This window comes from Loxodonta africana, chromosome 22 (assembly GCF_030014295.1).
Source record: "Loxodonta africana isolate mLoxAfr1 chromosome 22, mLoxAfr1.hap2, whole genome shotgun sequence".
NCBI lineage: Eukaryota > Metazoa > Chordata > Mammalia > Proboscidea > Elephantidae > Loxodonta > Loxodonta africana.
Window position 1 is genome coordinate 42,849,089 of NC_087363.1, and position 21,955 is coordinate 42,871,043.

At 36.9% G+C, this 21,955-nt stretch overlaps 2 protein-coding genes across 15 annotated transcripts in view; one reads left to right on the forward strand and one right to left on the reverse strand.

The window, feature by feature from the left end:
- Positions 1–21,955, forward strand: part of LOC135228494 (uncharacterized) — a 63,828-nt gene that overhangs the window by 10,754 nt on the left and 31,119 nt on the right. For 4 of the 9 annotated variants that reach the window (XR_010319051.1, XR_010319052.1, XM_064274978.1 and 1 more), the window contains exon 2: positions 11,571–11,718. Coding sequence is in view for 3 of the 9 variants with exons in the window: in XM_064274978.1 (XP_064131048.1) it covers positions 11,571–11,718 (148 nt within the window). In the remaining 6 variants the exon portion in view is untranslated. Of the gene's footprint in view, positions 1–11,570; positions 16,606–17,007; positions 21,772–21,955 lie in introns of those variants that run through there. The other 5 variants (XR_010319056.1, XR_010319055.1, XR_010319054.1 and 2 more) reach the window with 5 other exon arrangements.
- Positions 1–21,955, reverse strand: part of THUMPD3 (THUMP domain containing 3) — a 24,129-nt gene continuing 2,174 nt past the window's right edge. For 4 of the 6 annotated variants that reach the window (XM_010590003.3, XM_010590001.3, XM_010590000.3 and 1 more), the window contains 8 exons: positions 20,989–21,066; positions 14,784–15,263; positions 12,345–12,475; positions 7,095–7,164; positions 4,687–4,802; positions 1,861–1,971; positions 1,072–1,195; positions 1–892 (listed from right to left, as the gene is read on the reverse strand). In XM_010590003.3, the coding sequence (XP_010588305.1) occupies positions 728–892; positions 1,072–1,195; positions 1,861–1,971; positions 4,687–4,802; positions 7,095–7,164; positions 12,345–12,475; positions 14,784–15,263; positions 20,989–21,066 (1,275 nt within the window). In that variant the 3' untranslated portion in view covers positions 1–727. Of the gene's footprint in view, positions 893–1,071; positions 1,225–1,860; positions 1,972–4,686; positions 4,803–7,094; positions 7,165–12,344; positions 12,476–14,783; positions 15,264–20,988; positions 21,067–21,955 lie in introns of those variants that run through there. The other 2 variants (XM_010590005.3, XM_010590007.3) reach the window with 2 other exon arrangements.

A 21,955-nucleotide genomic window follows, 5' to 3' on the forward strand; every position in this document is an offset into this window, starting at 1 on the left:
TTGTTGGTCCCACACTGCATCTTTATTTTTATATATGTATTTGCTACTATTTACAAAAAGAAATGTTCCATACTAATAATAGCCCAGTATCTTTGCAATCTCCTTGATAAATCCTCATACTATTTTAGTTCCATGTACTAATCTGAATAAAAGATGTATAAATTTTTAAAGCAAATGGTAAATTTTCCCACAGGCCTTGTGATTTCATCTTGTTGTGGGACAAACACTGGTCATGAAGTGTAATAACACTTCATTGTTTGAAGCTGAGGTAATGAGAAATTAAGCAAGTGCAAAGCAAAGCTGCATCAGCACAGACATGACCCAAGACGCTCTGATATGTTCTCTGCCTTTCCTTTAGGCCAAGGTGGCTTTCCACCTGCCACCATAGAAACAGGAACTGCTGCAGCAAAGCTTGAAAACAAACTGTTGTAAGCCCAAATCCCAGAGCATTTTAGTAGGCTTTTCACTAGACATCTTTAAAGCATTTTAAGAAAAGTTCTAATTGCTCAGCTACCCCTTTAAAACAGCTCTGAAGAAAAGCTCTACTTTCTCATAAGACTTTTTTCAGTTCCATCACATTATGTGTACATCTTTTGCTAAGTAGGGTGAAAAGCTTTATACCAGTTTAAATTCAGTGTAAAATGCACTTTTGTTAATACTATTTTTTTCTCAAGTTCTTCAAGCTGACATTTCCAGTGCTGGGAAGTACAAATACTGTTAGTCATCTTTATTCTTGGCATGACGAAGGGGTTCCTTTTTCTTCATCTTGTTCTGAAGAACGAACAAAAGCCTGAGAGGTACGCTTCAGAAGGTAAACTGCAGCATGAAGACCCCCTATGTTCACCCAGACAGTATGCACCTTCCGCCACACATGTCCCATTCTGGATAATGCCTGTGTGCACACAAAAAGCACAGAAGTAATTAGACTAACAACCTGCTTCTAAACCAACCAGCAATCCTGGTTGTCGGAACATTAGGGGAAAAGAAAACAATCCTATCTAGTTTCCCAAGTTCTACTTAACAATATCCTAAAGTTGCCATTGGCTGACTTTTTGAGCTAATGTACAGCACCTTGGTAAAGCATTTCTTGTCCTGGGTAAGCAGTACAGCTCGGCCTGTCCCAGGCCTACAGACACGGCTCATCTCCCGTAAACAAGCTGGATAAAGGTTCCAGTTTCTCTTCTTGGAGCCCATCCTATAAAAGCGGGTCCAGTGAGTCAAGCACTATTGTTGAAGATAAATTTGGAAGTTATTAAAAACTCATTCTTTTATTGCAGTAAAAAAATATGCACCCTGAGGCATGTAAAGTAGTTATATTTAAAAGCCAGAGTTGTGATTATTGTATGTCAATGAAATGAGCTATCAGTAAACTGCTTGGAGTTTCAGTTACAGATAGAAAAAAATGTGACAACTATAATAGTTTTATAACTTGCCCTCTTAATGAATATAAGCAAATTATATAAACATGTTCTCAGAAATGATTTATCTTGAGAAACTGAATCAGAACCAAATTTTTCTCAACAATGGGGTAGAAAGTGAATTATAGATACACAATTTTAACACGAATCTGTGATGGTTAGGATAAAAACATAGTAATACATTTGCAAATTATCAGAAGAAACAATGGATGAATCCATCATACTGTTTTAATTCTTAAGTGAAAAATAGCTCTGCTGAAGTCTGCTAAAAGGAACTGAAAATTTCTTTTTCTGACTTAGAACAACTTCAAAGAAAATATTGACAGATTCAGAAGACAAGTGGGTATAAAACCAAAAAAACCAAACCCAGTGCTGTCGAGTCGATTCCAACTCATTGTGGGTATAAGTTAGAGCTAAAACATTTTTTTAAACCAATTCCTACCTTTTTCCAAATGGCATGTCTGTTACAATGATATCCACAGAGCCAGTTCTTAATGGCAGATTGCAGATATCCCACTGAACAGCATCTATGGGTAGGCCCCAGGATGGTTTGCTATGGGGAGAGAGCAGAGTGCATCAACATGTTCAGAAGTATGGAATGAAGGGAAAAAAAAAAGCTTTCTGAAAAGAGACTGCTACAATAAAGTACAAAATGCTACAAAAATCAGTGACAACATCAACAACTTAGATGAATAGGGAAAATCCTAAAAGATAAAACTAATAATGGCTGAAATGGAAAATCTGTAAATTTAAACAACAGTTAGGACTGGTTTTCGTACATGTCGACATGTTTCGCCTACAACTTAAGAATGCATATAGGAGGGTAAAACGACTGCAGCAGGAGGGAAGCCGTAAATTACATAACTGATGATGTACAAAATTACCAGTGAAGCATTCATTGGGAGGAATCAGAACCAGAACACTAAAGAGGAAAAAATTACAAGAAGACAAATATATAAAGTAATAATGAGACCTAAAGGAACAATATAGATATATTTGTTTTTAGATTAAAAAAATGGGAAATTGCTACAGTAATTTTTAATGGCAAGCACTATATAATTTAAAAAAAAATTATATTACAACCACAGGTACCAATAACTGCAACAAAAGACATAAGCTACAAAACACTAAAAATCAAGGTAAAATTGACAGAAATTGCACAGGTTCAACAGACAAAAAGTGAAGTTGCAGAGGGTCTTAACAAAATACTTAAAAGCTAGAAAAATACATTGTTTAAAAATGTTTATCGTTAAAAAAATTCATACACTGAGCCTCAAATAATAAGCCTCAAAGAACATCTTGATAAATATGAAACAAAATATACCATAAAAATTCCTTAATCACAGTAAAAAGTAGAATATAAAAATATAAACCAAAATCTTCCCAACCACTGTGTATAAAAAATGATCTCCTGAACCCTCTTGCCACTCAAAGGTGTGGTCCATAGTCCAGCAATATCAACATTACTTAGGAGCTGGCTAGAAATGCAGACTCTCAGGTCCAACCCTAAACCTACTGAATCAGAATCTTTATGTTAGCAGGATTCCCAGGTGACTCATATTTACAGTGGTTAAGAGCTACAGCTGCTAACCAAAAGGCTACCAGTTTGAATCCACCAGCCGCTCCTTGGAAACCCTATGGTCCAGTTCTACTCTGTCCTGTAGGGTTGCTATGGTCAAAACTGACTCCACAGCAACAGGTTTAGTTTTTGGTTTTGGTCCCAAACTACTAGTTTGGAGAGACAAGCACACAGCCGATGATTAAGAAAATCACAAAAGTTAAGAGCATTATAAGAATCTATAGGATATAGTCAACAACAGTACTTGGAATAAAACTCATCTATACTAAGAAATTTTTATCATTAAAAAGAAAACTGTTAGAGCATGTAACGTAAAATTTAGAAAATCTCAAAACAGGAAGCACTGAGCATGATAAAACCATAGGACAGATAATATATGGAAGTAAAAAACAAGACACTAGTAATCCTAACTAAAAAAAAAAAAGACAAAACTAGCAAAGAAAAGGTTTTAACCATGTATAAACAATAAATTGAAATATTTGAATAAAATTATCTTCTTTAAAACAACTGATTTATACTTAACGAATATAAACCTCACTGAGGGTTATGAAAATAAATGTTTCTAGATCTCATAAGACCAATCAAGACAAAATGAGTTTCTGGATTAGGTAGGATGTGAAGCACCTATAAGGCCTAACAAATCCACTGACAACTACTTTACTCCTGGTGCTTTGCAAGAGAATAAATGACAGCAGCAGAGAGAGACCAGAAAAGCGATTTTATGAAAATTGTAGACCATGTGGCATTTTAATCAGTTTCTCTCAACTGGGTACAAGGCCAGCATAGTGTACTCAAATATGGAGTACTGGGCTAGGGCTTAAGATGGTGTGCTGTAACAAAGTATACCTCAAAAGGATGGAAAAATGACACATTTTCCTAGAGGCTAACAGACTTCCAATCCATGAATGTCAAAGGAGTATGGTTGAAGGACCTTTGTATATTTTGTTTAGAGAAGACGGGAATTGGAGGCAAGCGATGAAGGGGGGTGGGGAAGGCTTTGGTAGCCCTTCAAATATGAGACGACAGTCATCATGTGACAGGCTATCTGTTGTCAATCACTGAATGACATAGGGACAAAATTTTTTCCTTTACGGACTCAAGGGAGAAAAAAACAAGTCTCTGGAAAAGAGAGATTAAGCTCACTAAAAGATATGACTAGGTCTGAGAGGTAAGCAAAGACAGAGTCAACAGTCTTCAAAGGCAGAGTGGTTAGAGGCGTTTAAACAGGCTGGAAGGTGATTGGTCAGGATCTTCTATAGGATTTAGGCAGGTCACTTCCAACTCTTGACATTCCTTTGAGTGATGAATACTAGAAAAACTTCAGTGTTTCTATACAATGCAATATTATGCAGTCATTAAAAAGTAAGAGTATATAAAATACAAAAAGTATTTCAAAATCTGTGAAATTAAAAATGTATACAATAGTCTTCAGTATGTGGGGGGAATAAGTATGAATAAGCAACAGAAAAAGGAAGACAGAAATAAAAAGTTGCATTATGATAGGGAATTATAGCTAACAAACTTTTTAAAAATTAAATTTTCAACAAACTTTAAAATTTAAATGGTGTCTCATAATATTTTCATTTAGACTTAATGATGTCATAATGCATTTGGGGCTATTCATAAAGACGACATGAAAAGTGATTAAGTCTAAGAGATGATACAAAGTCTTTTAAATCAGATTTTTACCTTTCTTGAATTTGGTTCTTGGTCAATAAAGATGAGATGTTATTTGCTGCTCTGTTCACAGCCAATGGATTATTGTCACCAGCAATATGGTAACATTTAGACCACTCAGTAGCCCCCTAAAAGACAAGAGAATGTATTAAAACAGAAGCAGAAGAGTGCAAAAATTATTTAAGGGAAAATCATTTCTGCCAGTTGTCAATAAATGAAACAATCCGATCTGGCTTTACTGAGGTGGCAAAACATTGCTTGAAATGCCCTCTGTGCTTGCTGAACTTATCTTTCAGGAGCCAGCTCAAATATCATGCTCTCTGTTGACATCAACCCCACATCTCCACACTGTCTCTCATCTGCCTCTTCAAAAGCACTTTGTACATACCCCTGCCACTGCACTTGTTCTATTTTAAATTATTTCTACACTTGCCTCGCAACTAATCTGGGAACACCCTTGAGGACAAGTCTGGTATTGTACTCAGTCCCTCACCCGGCCGTGTTTGACACATTTTGCAGTAGACCCTAAATAAACATGGTTTGAAAAAAATTAAGCAACTGAAATTAACCAAACCTACAGCCTTTTGTGATTATAGGCAAATGTATTTATTCTGATACATGGAATACTTAGGAATTTCAAAATAAAAGACAATTTCCTTTGAATGCCTATATTTTTTTTTGAATGATAACCACCATATCCCTGAAACATTTTGCAATTTTAAGTTAAAAAATGTCATCAGTTGTTCGTGGAATCAGGTGACATACCTTCCTAGGCCAGAAAAATGTTCTAAGCAGAATAACAGGTTTCTTACATGAAAGCAGAGAAAGGCTCTGTCTTGGCTTAGCGATGAGCAGCAAACACTTCATCCTTTGTAAATAGTACCACGCCTCTCACCCACGAATACAGCACTTTGTAACTTTTTCTCTTGCCTGGGGTGATGACACATTCCTATTTATAATCCTACAGAAGTGACTCTCCGACAAAAGGGAAGTTGAGCATTTTAGGGGAAGAGGGGTGGAGTGGAAAGGGGAAGGACAGTTTAATGAGAGCCTCTCAAGAGATTCTGATTCTCCAACTTTTTTTTTTTTTAATACACCTGTTTTAGATTTTCAGCCTTTGAAAGAGATGGGTTTTACAGTACTTCTAAATTTTAAAGGGAGTATTCTAGATAAAGTATTTTATACTTTGGTGAGCAAATCTTTACATATACTCTGTCAATACCTTTCATAATTCTGATCATACATCACGTAGGTTTTTCTACACTAGCATCCTCATGTCTATCCCTGTAAGGAAATGGTTCAAACTTTTAATCATTTTGGGGGCCCTCTTCTGGCCTCTTTCCAGCTCTGTTGTATCATGACATGTACTGACCTTGCTTGCTATTTCAGACATAGGCGCATCATGGTGTAACGCTAGAGAAGGAGAGCACTCTGCTTTGTTCCTCAAATTCTTTTTGATCACACTAGGGATTTATTTCTCTGTGTGAGTCTCTCTAGCCAGAGCTACTTATCTGACACTGGCGGGAAACAGTAGTCATGTGGACTGCTATGATTTCCTTCTTGGATCTTAACTCCCACGTCACAGATGTCATTTTCTAATTACACTTTGGATTATTTTCCCCTTTATGGGTTGCTCTGGACTTGCTCATCTGTTCAGCTCCTGTCCACTCATAGAACCTGTGGTATATCTCTGCAGTTTATTCCTACTGCCTTTAGGTACACTATATGGGAAAACTTAACATGTTTTACAAATTTAAGCAATTTTTACTGGGAATTCCGACTTCCAATTTGTTTACAGAAGTACAGATACTATCATCAAGGAAACTCTATTGTTACATGTTCTCCGCTAAGAAAATGCCTTTTCCATTTCTTGCGGTGCTTTTAGGCAGTTTTTGAGTTCTCTCAATCTCACAGTCATTTTGAAAACTAAGAGCATTTGGTACATAACTTTGTCAGATTCTCCCCAAAATCTAAATAATGTCTTTAGGTTTCTCTTTTTACAATTGCACCTAAGCGCTTCAAGAATTTAAGTGTATTAAGAAACCATGATCTCACCTTATAGAGATGAACTGGCTTTCCTCCTGTTTATGCATATGTCTTCAATTATCCTTTCCCTCTTAATTCTACCAGCTTTTTTGTTGTAGAAAAGGGACTCACCAGTTTTTAATTCTCAGTCTTCTCTGTTATCCAATTAATAGATACTGCTAAAATCTATCTAGTCCTTTGATACTTGGCTATTTGTAATAAGTGGTTACACCCGTTACACAGAAGTTACAGCTTTACTACGGTAATCTTTCAAAACTCTTGGGTCCATTGATTCAACCTCTGTGATTTCATTATGTCTAACTTACACATTACATCTAGAACATTCTGGATGTATCACTTGCTTACCTAAAAGTTGAATAACAGTTATTACCTACCTCTATTGGTATTGCCCCTGTTCCACACATTGGATCAACTATTATATCAGACGGTTGAGGAGCGCAGAGCCTGGAGAAGAGAACAGCTATGTGAAAAGACTTAACCAAAAGCCAAGGCTTCCACAATGACTATTCCTGAAGCTCTAAGATCAAGAACCTATCATGCTAGCATGAAGAAACACCAACCTATATTCATTTTAAAGATCAATTTTTAATTACATTCTGACTCTATATTCTAGCATTGGGGGAAAAAAAAATCATTACGTATAACTTAAAAGTCCCCTTTGACTATCATCTGAAATCCCGGATGGGATTTTAGCTTGTATCCTTCTAGACCTTTTAGAATGCACTTATGTCTTTAGAAACCCACTGTTAGTTTCTACATAAACCTGTATTGTTACAAGAAAAAGCTCAAACGTGTCTCAAGTAAAACATATATTGATACAACCTTCCTGGCAATTAAGACATTCAGTATTCCTGATGAATTCTGAAGATAAAAACCTTGATTTAAAAGTAATTGATATACAGTAGCCCCCCCTTATCTCCAGTTTTGCTTTCCAGAGTTTCAGTTACCCTCGGTCAACCGTGGTCCAAAAAAGTTAAATGAGTAGTGTGATGAAATCTCACAACTTCCTCCTCCATCTCATCCGGGGACCACATTCACATAACTTAGAGTATATTGTTATAATTGTTCTATTTTATTATTAATTATTGTTAATTTCTTACTGTACCTAATTTATAAATTAAACCTTATCAAAGGTATGTATAGGTCAAAACTGTATATAGGGTTCAGTACGATCTGAAGTTTGAGGCATCTACGGGGGGTGTTGGAATGTTTCCCCCATGGATTAAGAGGGACTATTGTACTTTGAGCCCTTAGGATTTGCCAGACATGGATTTAAGCTCTTTACATGCATTTTCTCATTTAATCCTCGTAACAACCCTGTGAGAGAGTGTCTTAGTTATCTAGTGCTGCTGCAAAAGAAATATGGAACGTGGATGGCTTTAACAAGCAGAAATTTATTTTCTCAAAGTTAAGGAGGCTAGAAGTTTGAATTCAGAGTGCTAGCCCTTGGGGACAGCTTTCTCTCTGATGGCTCTGGAGGAAGGTCTTTGTGCTTCCTGATTCCTTAGAGATCTCCATTTGGCATAGCATCTACTTTATCCCATCTCCACTTCTCTGGCTTGCTTGTTAAATCTCTTTTATAAGTCAAAAGAGACTGACTTAAAACACACCCTGCATGAATCCTGTCTTATTAACATAACAAAGACAACTCATTCCTGAAAGAGATTACAACCAGAGGTACAGGGGTTAGGATTTACAACACATATTTTTGGGGAACACAATTCAATCCATAACCTTCTACCCTTTGGCCCCTAAAAATTCATGTCCTTGCCACATGCAAAACACATTCACCCCATCACTTCATCCCAAAAGTAACTCCAAATCTCATCTTCTGAATCATCTAAATCAAATATGGGTATTCCATCCTGGGGTAAAATTCCTCCTCATCTGTGAACCTAGAAAATCTAAGAATACAAGTTATCTGCTTCCAAAGTACAGTGGTGGAACACATGCAAGGTAGACATTTCTATTACAAATGGGAGAAAATGGATGGAAGGAAGGGTTAACAGGCACCAAGCAAGTCCAAAACCCAGCAGAACAATTTACATTAACTCTCAAGGCTTGAAAATAATCCTCTGCTCTTGGGGACCATCTACACAATGACCCTGCCCTCCAGACTCTGGGTATTTGCCATGCTTTCTGGATTTTGGGTACAGGCCCCTCCACCCTGGGCTTCAACTCCACCTTCCAGGCCCACTGGCATGACAACTCTGCTCCATCAGTTTTGGAAGGCCCCATTCTCCTAGTCCATCTGTGTTGCGACCCCACTCCCTCAGCCCCAGCAGGCGCCATTATTCTGCCCCTTGGGCATGGCAGCGCAGTGCCTCAGCTTTGGGTAGCAGCTCCATCCTCTTAGCCAAACCAAATGGCAGCCCCACACTCTGGAACCAAGCTGGTAAAGATTTGATTCTTTGAATCTGAGGAGTCCACGGCCCCACCCTTTGAGACTCCAGAGATCACAGCCCCACCCTTTGAGACCAGAGAAGCAGAGTGCTTCTAAAATTCTGCCAATCTCCAAATTGCTCCAGGGATGGTTCTTTTCTTTTTTGGATGATAACAGCTGTAACTCCTTTGGCCTGTTCCCTGCCTATAGAATTTCAAGAGGCAGACAGTGTGCTGTCCTTTTGTTCTTTCTCTGTCCCCTTCAGTCTAAGCTGATGGGTCTTCTATTGTGGTAGCTGGTTAGGTTCATCAGTCACAGGTTTAATCTTAACAAAAGGCTGTACAGTCACATCCTTGGTGAACACTTTAAGACACATGTTCTTGGTCTGTACAACAGAATTTTCCAAATCTTTGAACTTTGTTTTCATTTTGCACAGTTCATTTTTAAGTCCATCTCCTTCCTCTTGCGTTTTACTATAAGCAGCAAAGGTTGCGAGGCAGCCCCTTTAAGATCTTGCATAGAAATTTCCTCAGCCAAATATCCAATTTATCACTTATAAGTTTTACCTTCCACCAAACATCTGAACATAATTCAGACAAGTTCTTTGCCACTGCATAAAACGCATCACCCTTCCTCCACTGTCCAATCACATGTGTATCATTTTCTTTTAAAGCCTCACCAGAAATATGTTAATATCCACATTTCTGGCAACATTCTGTTGCAAGCACCATACATATTCTCTAAGATCTTACAGACTTTCTCTATAGCTCTCCTCACTTCCTCCTAAGCCCTCACCAGAACTGCCTTTGATGTCCATAATTCTACCAATAGTCTCTTCAAGGCAATCTACTAGGGTTTTACTATTAGGCACCTTAAAACTCTTCTAACCTCCAACCAATTCCAAAACCACTTCCATATTTTAGGTATCTGTTGCAGTAGGACCCCCGCTTCTCAGTAGACCAAATTCTGTGTTAGTTATCTAGTGCTGCCATAACAGAAATACCACAAGTGGATGGCTTCACCAAATGGAAATTTATTTTCTCGCAGTTTAGGAGGCTAGAAGTCCAAATTTAGGGTGCCGGCTCTAGGGGAAGGCTTTTCCTCTGCTGGCTCTGGACAAAGGTCCTTGTCTCTTATAGCTCCTGCTCCTAGGCAATCTTCATGGGGCATGGCATCTCTTCTCCTCCATCTCTGCTTCTATTCACTTACTTGTTTAATCTCTTATTTCTCAAATTGACTTAAAACACACCTTACACTAATCCTCTGTCATTAACATAAAAAAGATAACCTATTCCCAAATGGGATTGTAACCATAGACATAGAGCCTTAGGATTTATCATGCATATTTTTGGGGGACACAATTCAACGCGCAACAGGAAGATTATATTACTATTACTCGTCTTCGCATTTTACAGATAAGGAAGCCGACGAGAAAACAAGTTACTTGTCCATGAACACAAACTAGGAAGTGACAAGAGTATTGGAGGCATTGTTTGACTGTCAGTGGCTTAAATGTTACCCTCTCTATGAAGTATCCCCTCCTCAACCAGGTCACTAATTTCTCTTTCCTTCTTTTGTCGTTCTAATCTTGCCATGGCTGATGAGTCCAGGAATGAACACTTGACTGAAATTAGGTCAATCAGATCCTCTCTTCCAGGAATTTGGAATAAAGAACTAGAAGCTCTAGGCAGTGTGGGCTAGTAGTTTGAAATTATAAATAATAGACAAAGGGCCCTGGTGGCGCAATGGTTAAAGTGATCAACTGCTAAACCAAAGGTCAGTGGTTTGAAACCACCAGCAGCTCCAGGAGGAAGATGTGGCAGTCTGCTTCCATAGAGATTTAGAGCCCTGGAGATCCTATGGGGTCAGTATAAGTTGGAACTGATTCAGCAGCAATGGATTAGATGAAGGGCAGTCATATGCACAGATGAGCAGCGACAAGAGCCTACTGACTCCTAGTAGAGACAAGAGCGGCTGCCTAGTTTTTTGGTGGTTTCCAGGATCTGCTACTATCCTTGAGAATCCAGTTTTCAATTCTGCCTTGGATTCCCCAAGATGCCTCAATGTCTTTCCAATAAATTCCCCTCCCCGTCAATCATCACTTTACCTTAAGCTAGTTTACTTGGGTTTCTAATACTTTCACCCCAAATAGCTCTCCGTATCTTCTTCTCTGGCTCCACTGTAATGGCCTGGCAGTAAATAGTAATTGTTGGTTAAATGAATGATGACTAGGAGTTCTTCCTTAATCAAATGGACCCAGTTTGTTAATATTGTTACTGAATTAATAAGTTCCTACTGTGCTGAGCTGTGAATTCATGGACAAGTAGGATAAAAAAGGACGCAAATACCAGAAGAAAAGGAAACCACCAATGTATGCCAGACACTATATAATAGGTATTCTGCATATGTTTTTGTTTTTAATCCTCAGTAATAATCCTTTAAATCCTATATCAAACCCATTTTGCAGCCTGGAAAACAGCAGCTTAGAGAAGAAAAACTTGTCCAAGTGGTGGAAAGAAGCACCCAAAAAAAGAGAGAAAGACAAAGGAGAAGATGGAGAGCTACTTCTTAGACTTTTGAGAAGTAGAAAATTTCAGGATCATTCCTGGGTTGCTGTGAGTAAAAAATTCAAAAATCGAAAGTAAAAGCTTTATGTGTTCATTTATAAATTTTACATTTTTTTAAAATCTTTTTATCTGCACAGAAATGAAAAAAAAAAATTGTTTTCTAATTCCCAACATAAGATATTATATTGGCTTTCTAAACAGAAATGAGGAAGCTCCATTCAAGAGGCAGAGGAAAGGTATTGTTCTCATTTTATAATTAAGAAAATTGAAACAGTAATTCAGTGGTATTTTCAGGATCACAAGGAGTCAACACTGAATACAGGGAAAGAAATCATTAGCTTTTTATTCTGTTTTTAGCCACTAATTCCAACATGTGTTGTTGTTATGTGCCATCAAATTGATTTTTGACTCATAGTGACCCCATGTGACAGAATACAACTGGTTCCATAGGGTTTTCTAGACTAATCTTTAAGGAGCAGATAGCCAGGTCTTCCTCCTGCAGAGTGGCTGGGTGGGTTTGAACCACCGTTTTGGTTAACAGTTGAGCACTTAACCATTGTGCCACCAGGGCTCCTTAAATTCCAACACAGTACCTCATAAAAAATTCAAGTGTTTTCAAGAGAAAATTCAAATCAGGGAGCCACTTTAATCTGGATGGCAAACAATTCTCTTACCTGAGCATTCCATAGGCAAGAGTAGATCTAAGAGTTGTGGGTCCAAAATGTGTGATATTTCTTCGGTGGAGACTCTCTTCTGTCAGTGCAATGCCCACAACTATTTCATTATCGTGGATATTCAAAAGAACCTATAATAAATTTAAAGAAGATAGAAGAAAACTGTTTTAGGATTGTTCAAACTGCACTAACAACTAAGATTTTTTATTGGAGGCTTTTTTAAAAAACTTTTTTATTGAGGTTTTACTTTCCCTACAGTAAAGTACACAAGCCTCAATTAATTTGTATACACACACACACAAACATTTGTGGAACCACCATCCAGATCAAGACTGAACACTTCCAGCACCCGCTAACGACTCCCTTTGGTCCCTCCCAGTCAATACTCCCCACCCCAGGTAATCATTAATCTGACTGCTAGCACCATAGATTATTTTGGCCACTTTTTGAACTTCATATAAATAGAATCATATAGTATATAATATTTTCTTACTTAATTTTGTATTGACTTTATTCTTTTCATTCACTATAAGTTGGGTGTAACCAGATTTCTCCAAATTTTTAAAATACAAGTATATTTTGAAGGTTTTGGGTTTTTTAATATACTTAAATTTTTCTAAAAATTTTTTTGGAAAACATTTCAAGCACAGAAAAATGCTGCAAGAACACTTGCACAATGAACTTCTAAATATATCCTTCTCTGAGTTCCCCAATTATTAATGCTATACCACATTTGCTTTATCACCTATTATACTGTGTTCTTTTTTTGTAATTTGACTCACCTTAAGTAATGTCTGTGGAATAATGGGTTTCTTACACTGATTATAATTTTTTCAAAGACACAGAATATTGAACATGAACTATTCAAATGAAGTATGTTTCTCAATCTTCCACTTAAAATCACTTCCATTTCCTTCTCCTAATGATCCTAACAGCAGCAGCAACAGCAACTGATGCTTATACAGCCTTTCTATATGCCAGGATCTATTCTACACACTTGATTTTCATTACCTCATTTCGTAGTCACACCTCTGAGCTAGGTGCTCTTAGTACCCCTTTTTATAGATGAGGAACCCAGTCTCATACAGCTCGTAACTGGTACAGCTGGGCTCTGAACTCAAGTAGGATGCCTCCAGAGTCTGTGCTCTGAGCCACCTTGCTAACTTTTAGACATCACTGTCCTAGTTACCTAGTTAGTCTCTTCTTTCTCCCAGCAGCTCTATGAGATATGCAAAAGAGAAAGCGTGTGCACAAATAAGTGACTTGCTCCAGATTCAAGAGCCCCAAAAGCAATAGAAAACGATTTCTTGGTAAAAATCTCATCTGCTGAAAGCCTTTTTAAGATGTCAGAGATTTAAAGATTCTGGTTGAAACTGCCCATATGTGAATCACCTAGGTAGTAGAGTACTGGGACCAAAGAGAGTAAACATGTTAAGAAGTACTATGAGCTAGTATTTGTGTTTGGGAATGTAGTAGTGCTTAAGAAGGAGGAAAGCTGGCTCTAGGATGAGTTATTAGCACTGATGTTCTGATTGGAGGAGATCAAAGCTTATTTTCAAAATGTGTTCTGCTTTTTTTTAGTAACAAAACTGAACCACCAAGACACACAAAAAACAAAATAATTGTTTTTAATCTGGTTGAACTTTGTAATTTGAAAGTCATCATAATGTAGTAAAAGGTACTAGATTTGAAATTAGAAAACTCAAGTTCCAATAGTTCCCGTTTATTGACCACTTACTATATACAGTAAAACCTGCAAAAGCCGGAACCTGTGTAAGATGGAAACCTGCCAGAGAAGGAAAACTTGACTATTTTCCACTGAAATGAGTGACAGAAAAGTGGTAAGGCTACACCCTGTCAAAAGCAGAAAACTTGCAAGACCCAGGAAAACAAGGCAGTCCCATTGAGTTCCAGCTCTCACAGTTTCACTGTACCAGGTGTTGTGCCAAGTACTTAAATGTATTACCTCATTTAACCTTTAGGACAACCTTAAAAGGTATGTACTATTATTGGATTCATTTGAAACAGAGGCATAGAAGAGACTACATTGTTCACAGTTACAGAGTAGTGAAGTCAAAATTTGGAGCTAGATCTCCTGCTCCATAGTTGATGCTCTTCTTAACCGCACCCTATTAGCTCTGTGGCCTCAGTTTGTCTGTTAAGACTGGGTCAGTCTGAAAATTTCACAAATCTATACCAGCTTTAGGGGCACTAACAGCACAGTGGTTAAGTGCTTGGCTGCTAATTGAAAGGTTGGTGGTTCAAACCCACCAGCCACTACTTGGGGAAAGATGTAGCAGTCCGTTTCTGTAAGGATTACAGCCTTGGAAACTCTATGGGGCAGTTCTACTGTCCTGTAGTGTCGCTATGAGTCAGAATTGACGGGACAGCAATGAGTTTCATAACAGCCTTCTTAAATCATTAACAGTCTGTACCTACCTCCACATCAAAGTTGGTCATGTCAGCCTTCCACTTAAAATAGTCTTGAACAGCACCCCCAAAATCTCTTGCAGCCTCATTTGATGTAAAGCAATGTTTCTCCCCTGCCCTATTGCATGTGACTCTAAATTTTAGTGCTCGATGGTCAGTTTCTTCTTTGGAGCTTTCATCAGTGTCATCTTCTTTGGAAGATGCCAAATCATCACCTACTAATGTTGATATCTCCTCTTTAATGCCTGGATTTTCATAATAGTCTAGGATATGTGGATCTAAGGCATCGCTAGTGAAGTCTTTTTTAACATCTCTCTCATCTATTTTCTCTCCTCTTCCATTATTAATCTTCCCTTTACTTGAATTTTGATTTATTTTTTTGCGCTTTGCTTTTTTTTTCTTGAAACTGGTGTTAATTTTCCACACTTTTAAAGGGTCAGACCATGGAAGTTTCCCAGCCAAGTCTTCAAAATCTTTTAGAACTTCTTCCTATAAAGAAAAGAGAATGAAATTCATTCATTTCTTATCACTTTAATTGAACAATTAAACCCCTCGTTTGCTACAAACTACACTGATCATTATGTTGGGGGTAGTGAGAGTATAGGACAACAGAGTAAATAATGCCTGCACTCAAGGAAATGAGTATCTAACTAGAAGTTAGATATACACAAATTAAGCCACTAAAAAACAATATAAGACAGAATGGTAAATCAGAAGTTGTACTTCAAGACTACAATTTAAGCAGTGAGAAATGATTTAACAGTGGTTACCTCCACAAAGGGGAGGTAGATGGATGAAAGACAGGGGAAGGAAATTTACTTCTCACTGGCTGACTTCCTTTTGTCTTTTTTTCAGTTTTGTACTGAGTATAGAAATGAACTATTTTAGAAAATAAAAATTTTTTCAAGAAAAAAATTTATTCAGCTAATCAAAAACCAAACCCAGTGCTGTCGAGTCGATTCCAACTCATAGCGGCCCTATAGGACAGAGTAGAACTGCCCCACAGACTTTCCAAGGAGCGCCTGGCGGATTCAAACTGCCGACCCTTTGGTTAGCAGCCGCAGCACTTAACCACTACGCCACCAGGGTTTCCATTCAGCTAACATATCTATCCAATTTTTAAATAGTATCATCTTTTTAAAAAGTAAATTTGGTCACACCCCTTCCTTGCTTAAAAGCTTCCAGTAGCTTTGCATTGTGCATTGAAAATCTAAATTCCTTAAAAAACCAACAAAATCTGATCTCTATTTGCCTTACATCACCTCAGGACTATTCTCTCCCTCACTTCCTACCTCTGCTTGGAAACATATTTGTTTCACTTAGTCTCTCTGCACTGCTAGCTCCTTTATCATTATTTAATAGCAACTTAAAAGGCACATCCTCTGAGAGCTGCTCTATTTAAAGAAGTCTCCCCAAGTCATTCTCTTCCTATCTTATTTAGCATTGCCTGAAGTTAGGAAGTCCCTCAGTGACACAAATGGTTAAGCGCTTAACTAACCAAAAGGTTGGTGGTTCGAATCCATTAGAGGCACCTTGGAAGAAAAGCCTGGTGATCTGCTACCAAAAGGTTACAGCCTTGGAAACTCTACGAAGCAGTTCTACTGTGCGCACATGGGATCACCATGAATTGGCATCAACTGGATGGCAACTTTTTTTTTTGGTATCTGAAGTTTGTAGGTTTACGTATTAACTTGTTTGTCATCAAGTCTCCTCCCAGAAGATAAGTGCATGGTAGAAAGGACTTTGTCTTGATCACTGCTACAGACCAAATATGTAGAAAAATGCCTGCTGATTAAACAGTTCTGGATAATATGAGATTAAATGTTAAAAGGTGCGTGACCTAGACCTGCATTGTTCAATATAGTAGCCATGAGCCATATGCAGCTATTTAAAAAAAAAAAAAAAAATTCAGGTCCTCAGTTGTACCAGCCCCATTTCATGTGCTAACGGCTACCATGTTGGACAGCAGCCACAGAACATTCCCATCAGGAAGTTCTATAGCACAGGGCTGGTATAGACAATATATGTATGTTACTGACTGACAGAATACTTGAAATGGAAGTGAGTGAGGGTTTGATACTACTTCAAACCTGCTGAAATAATGTCAAACGTCAGGATTAACAATTTCAATTCTATTTACAAACTATTTCTCTATAAAGGGCCTCTAGAGGACCTGCAGTTTTAACATGGTTCAGTAAAACTTTCTTGGCTCCCTGTCCCCTTCTTTCCTCAGAAACTGGTCTAAGAAAAAGAAACAGAAACACCAACTCATTTTTATTGAATCTAGATGGTATCTGTAACTTTGAACTACAACATAAGAATTTCCAAATGCACTGAAGGTCAAAGGTGCAGTACCAGAAGACACGAGAGAGAACACCTACAGACCTCAGACAAGCACAGCCTGTGAAGTAGGTAGCAAATGAACTCTTGTTTGGAACAGCTGGAAAGAACTATGTGGACTGATGGTAGGAGCCTCCCTGGACCTCATCTGTACCAAGGAGAAGCAGGGGAGGGGAATGGGGGCTGAATAGGCAATCTCATAGACATGCTGTATGTGCTTGTGTACTGAAAACTGTTGGTGAGGCAGAGTGGGAAAGTGATACTCTGCATTGTGAATAACCTGAAACTGCTGATCCCTTGAGCCTAGAGAGTAGAAAAGGTTACAAGAACTCATTCAATGGCATGGAAATTATACCTCAATAAAGCAGTTAAAAAAAAAAAAAAGGGAGAACTCACTCACTCACAACTCTTAGAAAGAACTGTGAACCGAATAAACTTCCTGTTAGCTTGGCACATGTTCCTGGCTTTTCCCACTGTAAGACCCACCTATAAACACCAAGTCCAAGAGGAACTGTCTCATTCAAAGATGAGCAATTATTAAGAGGAATCAGCACAGGTAGTAAAAGAAGGAACAAAAATCAACAGCAAACAAAAAACAGTGATCAGAAAAACACTGCCACAGAGCAGTTTAAATCTGTGATCAAACAGCGATATGACTCTAAAAATGTAATAAGGAAATACCTTGGTAGAATAAGAGCTCAAAGGAGAGATATAAAAACAGAAAGATCAAATGAGCCTCCAGAAGGAGATGAAATAGGAGTTTGTGCAGTTCAAAGAAAAAGTGGAATAAAAAAATTATCACAGAAATGACGATCATTTTGAAAGCGGCACATATAAAAGACATTGCTGAAAACACAGTAAGGAATGTAGAAAAAAATCAAGATAAATAAATTTAAAAAAAGATCTGAGAGAAAAAGATAAACATGGAAGGCAGTCAAAAAAGATTCTACATATGTATAAATTGTATCTCTGAAGAAGAAAATTAAAATAATGAAACCAAAAAAAAAAAAAAGTTTTTCCCCAAATAATTCAAAAAAATTTTCCAGCAATATAAGTGGGGATGTGACTTTCTCTACAGATGGACATGTCCTGACAAGGAATTGTCAACAATGAGATATATCCTAGTAACTTCAAAGGTTAAAAAAAAAATCAACTAGGTATCAAGCAAACACATCAAGAAAACAATAAATAAGGGGGAAAAAATCAGGAGGGCCTCAGGGTTTTCAACAGCAAGATTTAATACTAGACGAGAAAAAACACTGCCTACAATATCCTTAAGGAAGTGTGATTCCAAAGTTTTTATCCAAACTATTGATCAAATATAAAGATGAAAGACAAATATTTTTGAACTCGTCATTCAAGAGCTTAAAAGAAAAACTAACAAAATGACAGAGCACCTATAATCTATTTAACTGTAGAACTAAAATAAAAACAAATATAGAGATTATGATTACAAATATGATGTAAATGTTACAAACTATGGCCTACAGTTGAGAGGACAAAGGTAGGAACAGGGAAGTAATTTAAGTATGCTGTTTATTCTCATCTTTTATATCTAAAGGTCAAAGAACAGAAGTTAAAGCTAATAAATAAAAGCGTATTTAAAGGCATAAAGGTCAACACTAAGAAAAATAATAAAATTAACTAAAATTGGGAGGTAGAGGGAAGAAGTGGAAATAATACCAACTTCATCTTTGCTCTTAGTATGAATTCAGGAAATACTGTGTAAACAATAGATTAAGTACATAATATCAAGTTGTACTTATAAAAGTAACAGCTAGAGCACAAACATAAATCTACCAAACTATTATAAAAGACACGGACATGAAGAAGCAAACATATACCATAAAGATTAAAAAGAAAAAGCAGAAGGTTTAACATAAATGTGACAGAAGATCAAACATTTGTCATATTAATAAATATCAGTGGAATAAACTCTCCTATTAGACAGAGAAATGACCCTTAGATTGAATACGTATAAGGATACACATAGCCTACTCATTGTACTACTGTGATGGCAAAAGACTGGGAAAAATCTAGTGTCCTAAAATGGGACTGGTTAAAGCATGATACAGCAACACAATGGAATACATGTAACTAAATCCAATAATGATTTTGACACGATCTCCAAAATATATGGAAAAAACCACAACACAGAACAGTATTACAGAATGCCCCATCTGCATTAAATAAATCAATAAAATAATTATATCTCTAGAAGGATACCCAAGAAATTAGTAATAGTTGTTGCCTCCAGAGACAGAAGTACATAGCATGGGGATACAGAAGCAAAGTCTTAGTTTTCACTCTGTTCTTTGCAGTCTTTATAATTTTGTTCTAAGTACATGTTTTACCTAAATCAATCAATCACAGATTTGTTAGCCTTAAAAAAAAAGTTCATGATATGATCTGACTACTTAAGAATGTAATAACCCATTAAAATGCTTAAACTAACAGACTATAAGGTAAAAGAAAGTATTAACTCCATAAAGAATAAACTCAGTCAACAGAACTAAAGCTAGAAACAAATGTTTTAAAAAGGAGTTTTACTGGAGTATGTTGCAATTTAAGTTCACAAAGTCAAGGGCTTAACAATTTCTTATGGTCGGACTCATAGATGTTTCCCTTGCACTGGTTTGAAAATCTGCCCTGATCTTTGCTGCTCTTCTTTTAGGACTTCCACCAGGAACCTCTTTTGCAGCCACTTACAAGGCAGCTCTGAAAAGCTGGCTTATATAGAATCATTTCATAATAATCAAATTCCCCTCTAATTAGAGATAAAAAATGCTCAAAAGAATACAAACTCTAAGATGGCAAAAACGTAAGAATTTAAGAAAATGCACCCTGGTAAATTAGAGACAAGAAATTTAGTTTTTAAAAATGTCTGTCAACATTTATTCATTTATAGAATTGGCTACTTAAATTTAAAAATATCAGCAAATTTTTCTAATTGTCTATTATTTATTAGTTTCATAGATATGATTTAGTTGGCAATGGCCCTCAGAAGTCTGAAAGGTTATAATATTAGTGTCGAAAGTTACATTTTTAGTTAATAAGATTCTTCAGTATTTCAGTATGAATTTTTTTTTAGGTCTGGTTTTATTTTTCTAGGCTGTAGGTTGATACCAATTTGTCTGATTGGTTTATGAATAATGTTTTGGAAACCAACCTGTTCCCAATAAACAAAAACATGAAAATACATAGCATATCATAGTTTTTTTTTTAAAAAAGATTTTTCTAAGACAGGTAATACAACTGGTTAAAAAAAAAAGTTTCTAAGCATTTGACTCTGAAAACCTGACCAAAAAAAAAATGTGGAAAAACACTAAAATCTTACCGCAATCTATTTTCAACCTTCAGCTTAGGCAGCAGCTGAATATTTGGGAATCAAGCTAAATTCAAGCTGGAGACAAAGCTGTTGTCCTAACAACTGAAGGAGTATTTAGATATTACTTTGGCTTTATTTTAAAAAATGAAGTTATAGAAGAAAGCAAGGCAAAAGCAGAATGTTGAGATAAAGTGTTGTTTGTAGATGACATACACTGTCACTTGTCTTTGGTTCACAGGCTGCAAGTAATTCTATTTTGGAACTATATACGTCAGCAAAGCTAATCTGTAGTTTGTATCTTTTTTAAGTAAGTCCAACAATTTGTTTTATTTCCTATAAACTTTGATGTTTTTTAATATTGATTTGTAAGAACAACTTTTGGAACGAGCTGTCAGCAAATCTCTTTGGATTTTACCATAAATGCCTCCCAGCATTCTGTATCACAAAAACAGCAACAGTTAACGCTGATGACAGAATTTAAAAACTGGAAATAATCTCCTTGGGGAAGGTGACTAAAAATCACCCACCATGTCTGGAATTGCTCACCTTTGTTTCTTTGAATTGGTAATCCTTTAACTCCTGAACAACCACAAATAAGTTATCAACTGACCTCAAACAATGAACCTGGGGAGGAGAAAAAAAAAATAGAAATAAATTTCTGAGAAAGCTTTTGAAGAACAAACTATCAACATTTAAACATACAAATCATACACAATGTTTTAAGGCAAGTAATACCTATCATTTCTATGTAAAACTTAAAAAAAAAAAAAAAAAAAGCTGCAAGTCTCCCATCTGCTTCTGCATTTCCCCAACAGAAAGGGAAGGGCAGATTGAAGCTTGAAGTATTATGTGGGCAACAGGGGCTTGAGGGAGAAGGGGAAGACAAAGAAAATCAAGTGACACGTTATCGTGGTTCCCTCATGGCTCTCTGTAGTAGGCTGCATACTGCAGTGGTTAAGAGCATGGGGTTGAGGCACAGCTCTGTAACTACTAGCTGAGTAATCCTGGGCAGATTACTTATTTTTCCTAAACCTAATGATTACTGAGAATAAAAATAGTGCTAGTGCCTATCTCCACACAGCTGTTGAGGATATTAACTAAAATATTGTATGGAAAATACCTGGTCACTAATTCATCCCCAATATTTACTGAGTGACTACTATATGCTAGACACTGAGAGCTGGGCTACGACAGTTAAAAAACAAACAAACAAAAAAACCCAGACAACCCCTGCCCTTCTGTTAGGTGGGAATGAAAAACATTTCAGCTTTTATTATAGGGAGATGGCAGTTTGCTGACCTTTAACCTCTCACCTTCAGTGATTCCTAATTACTTTTGTGCAAGAATTTCTTTACACAGATTTAAAAACAACAAGAAAACTCTTATTCCTTGCTTCATCACCAAATCTGGAGCTAGATGCTGAAGTAAATAAATTCGAAGATGTACAGCAGATACTTGGAATTCCTTCATAAGTCACACAGGATTCTTTCTGGTGAATTCATCCTCAGGAAAT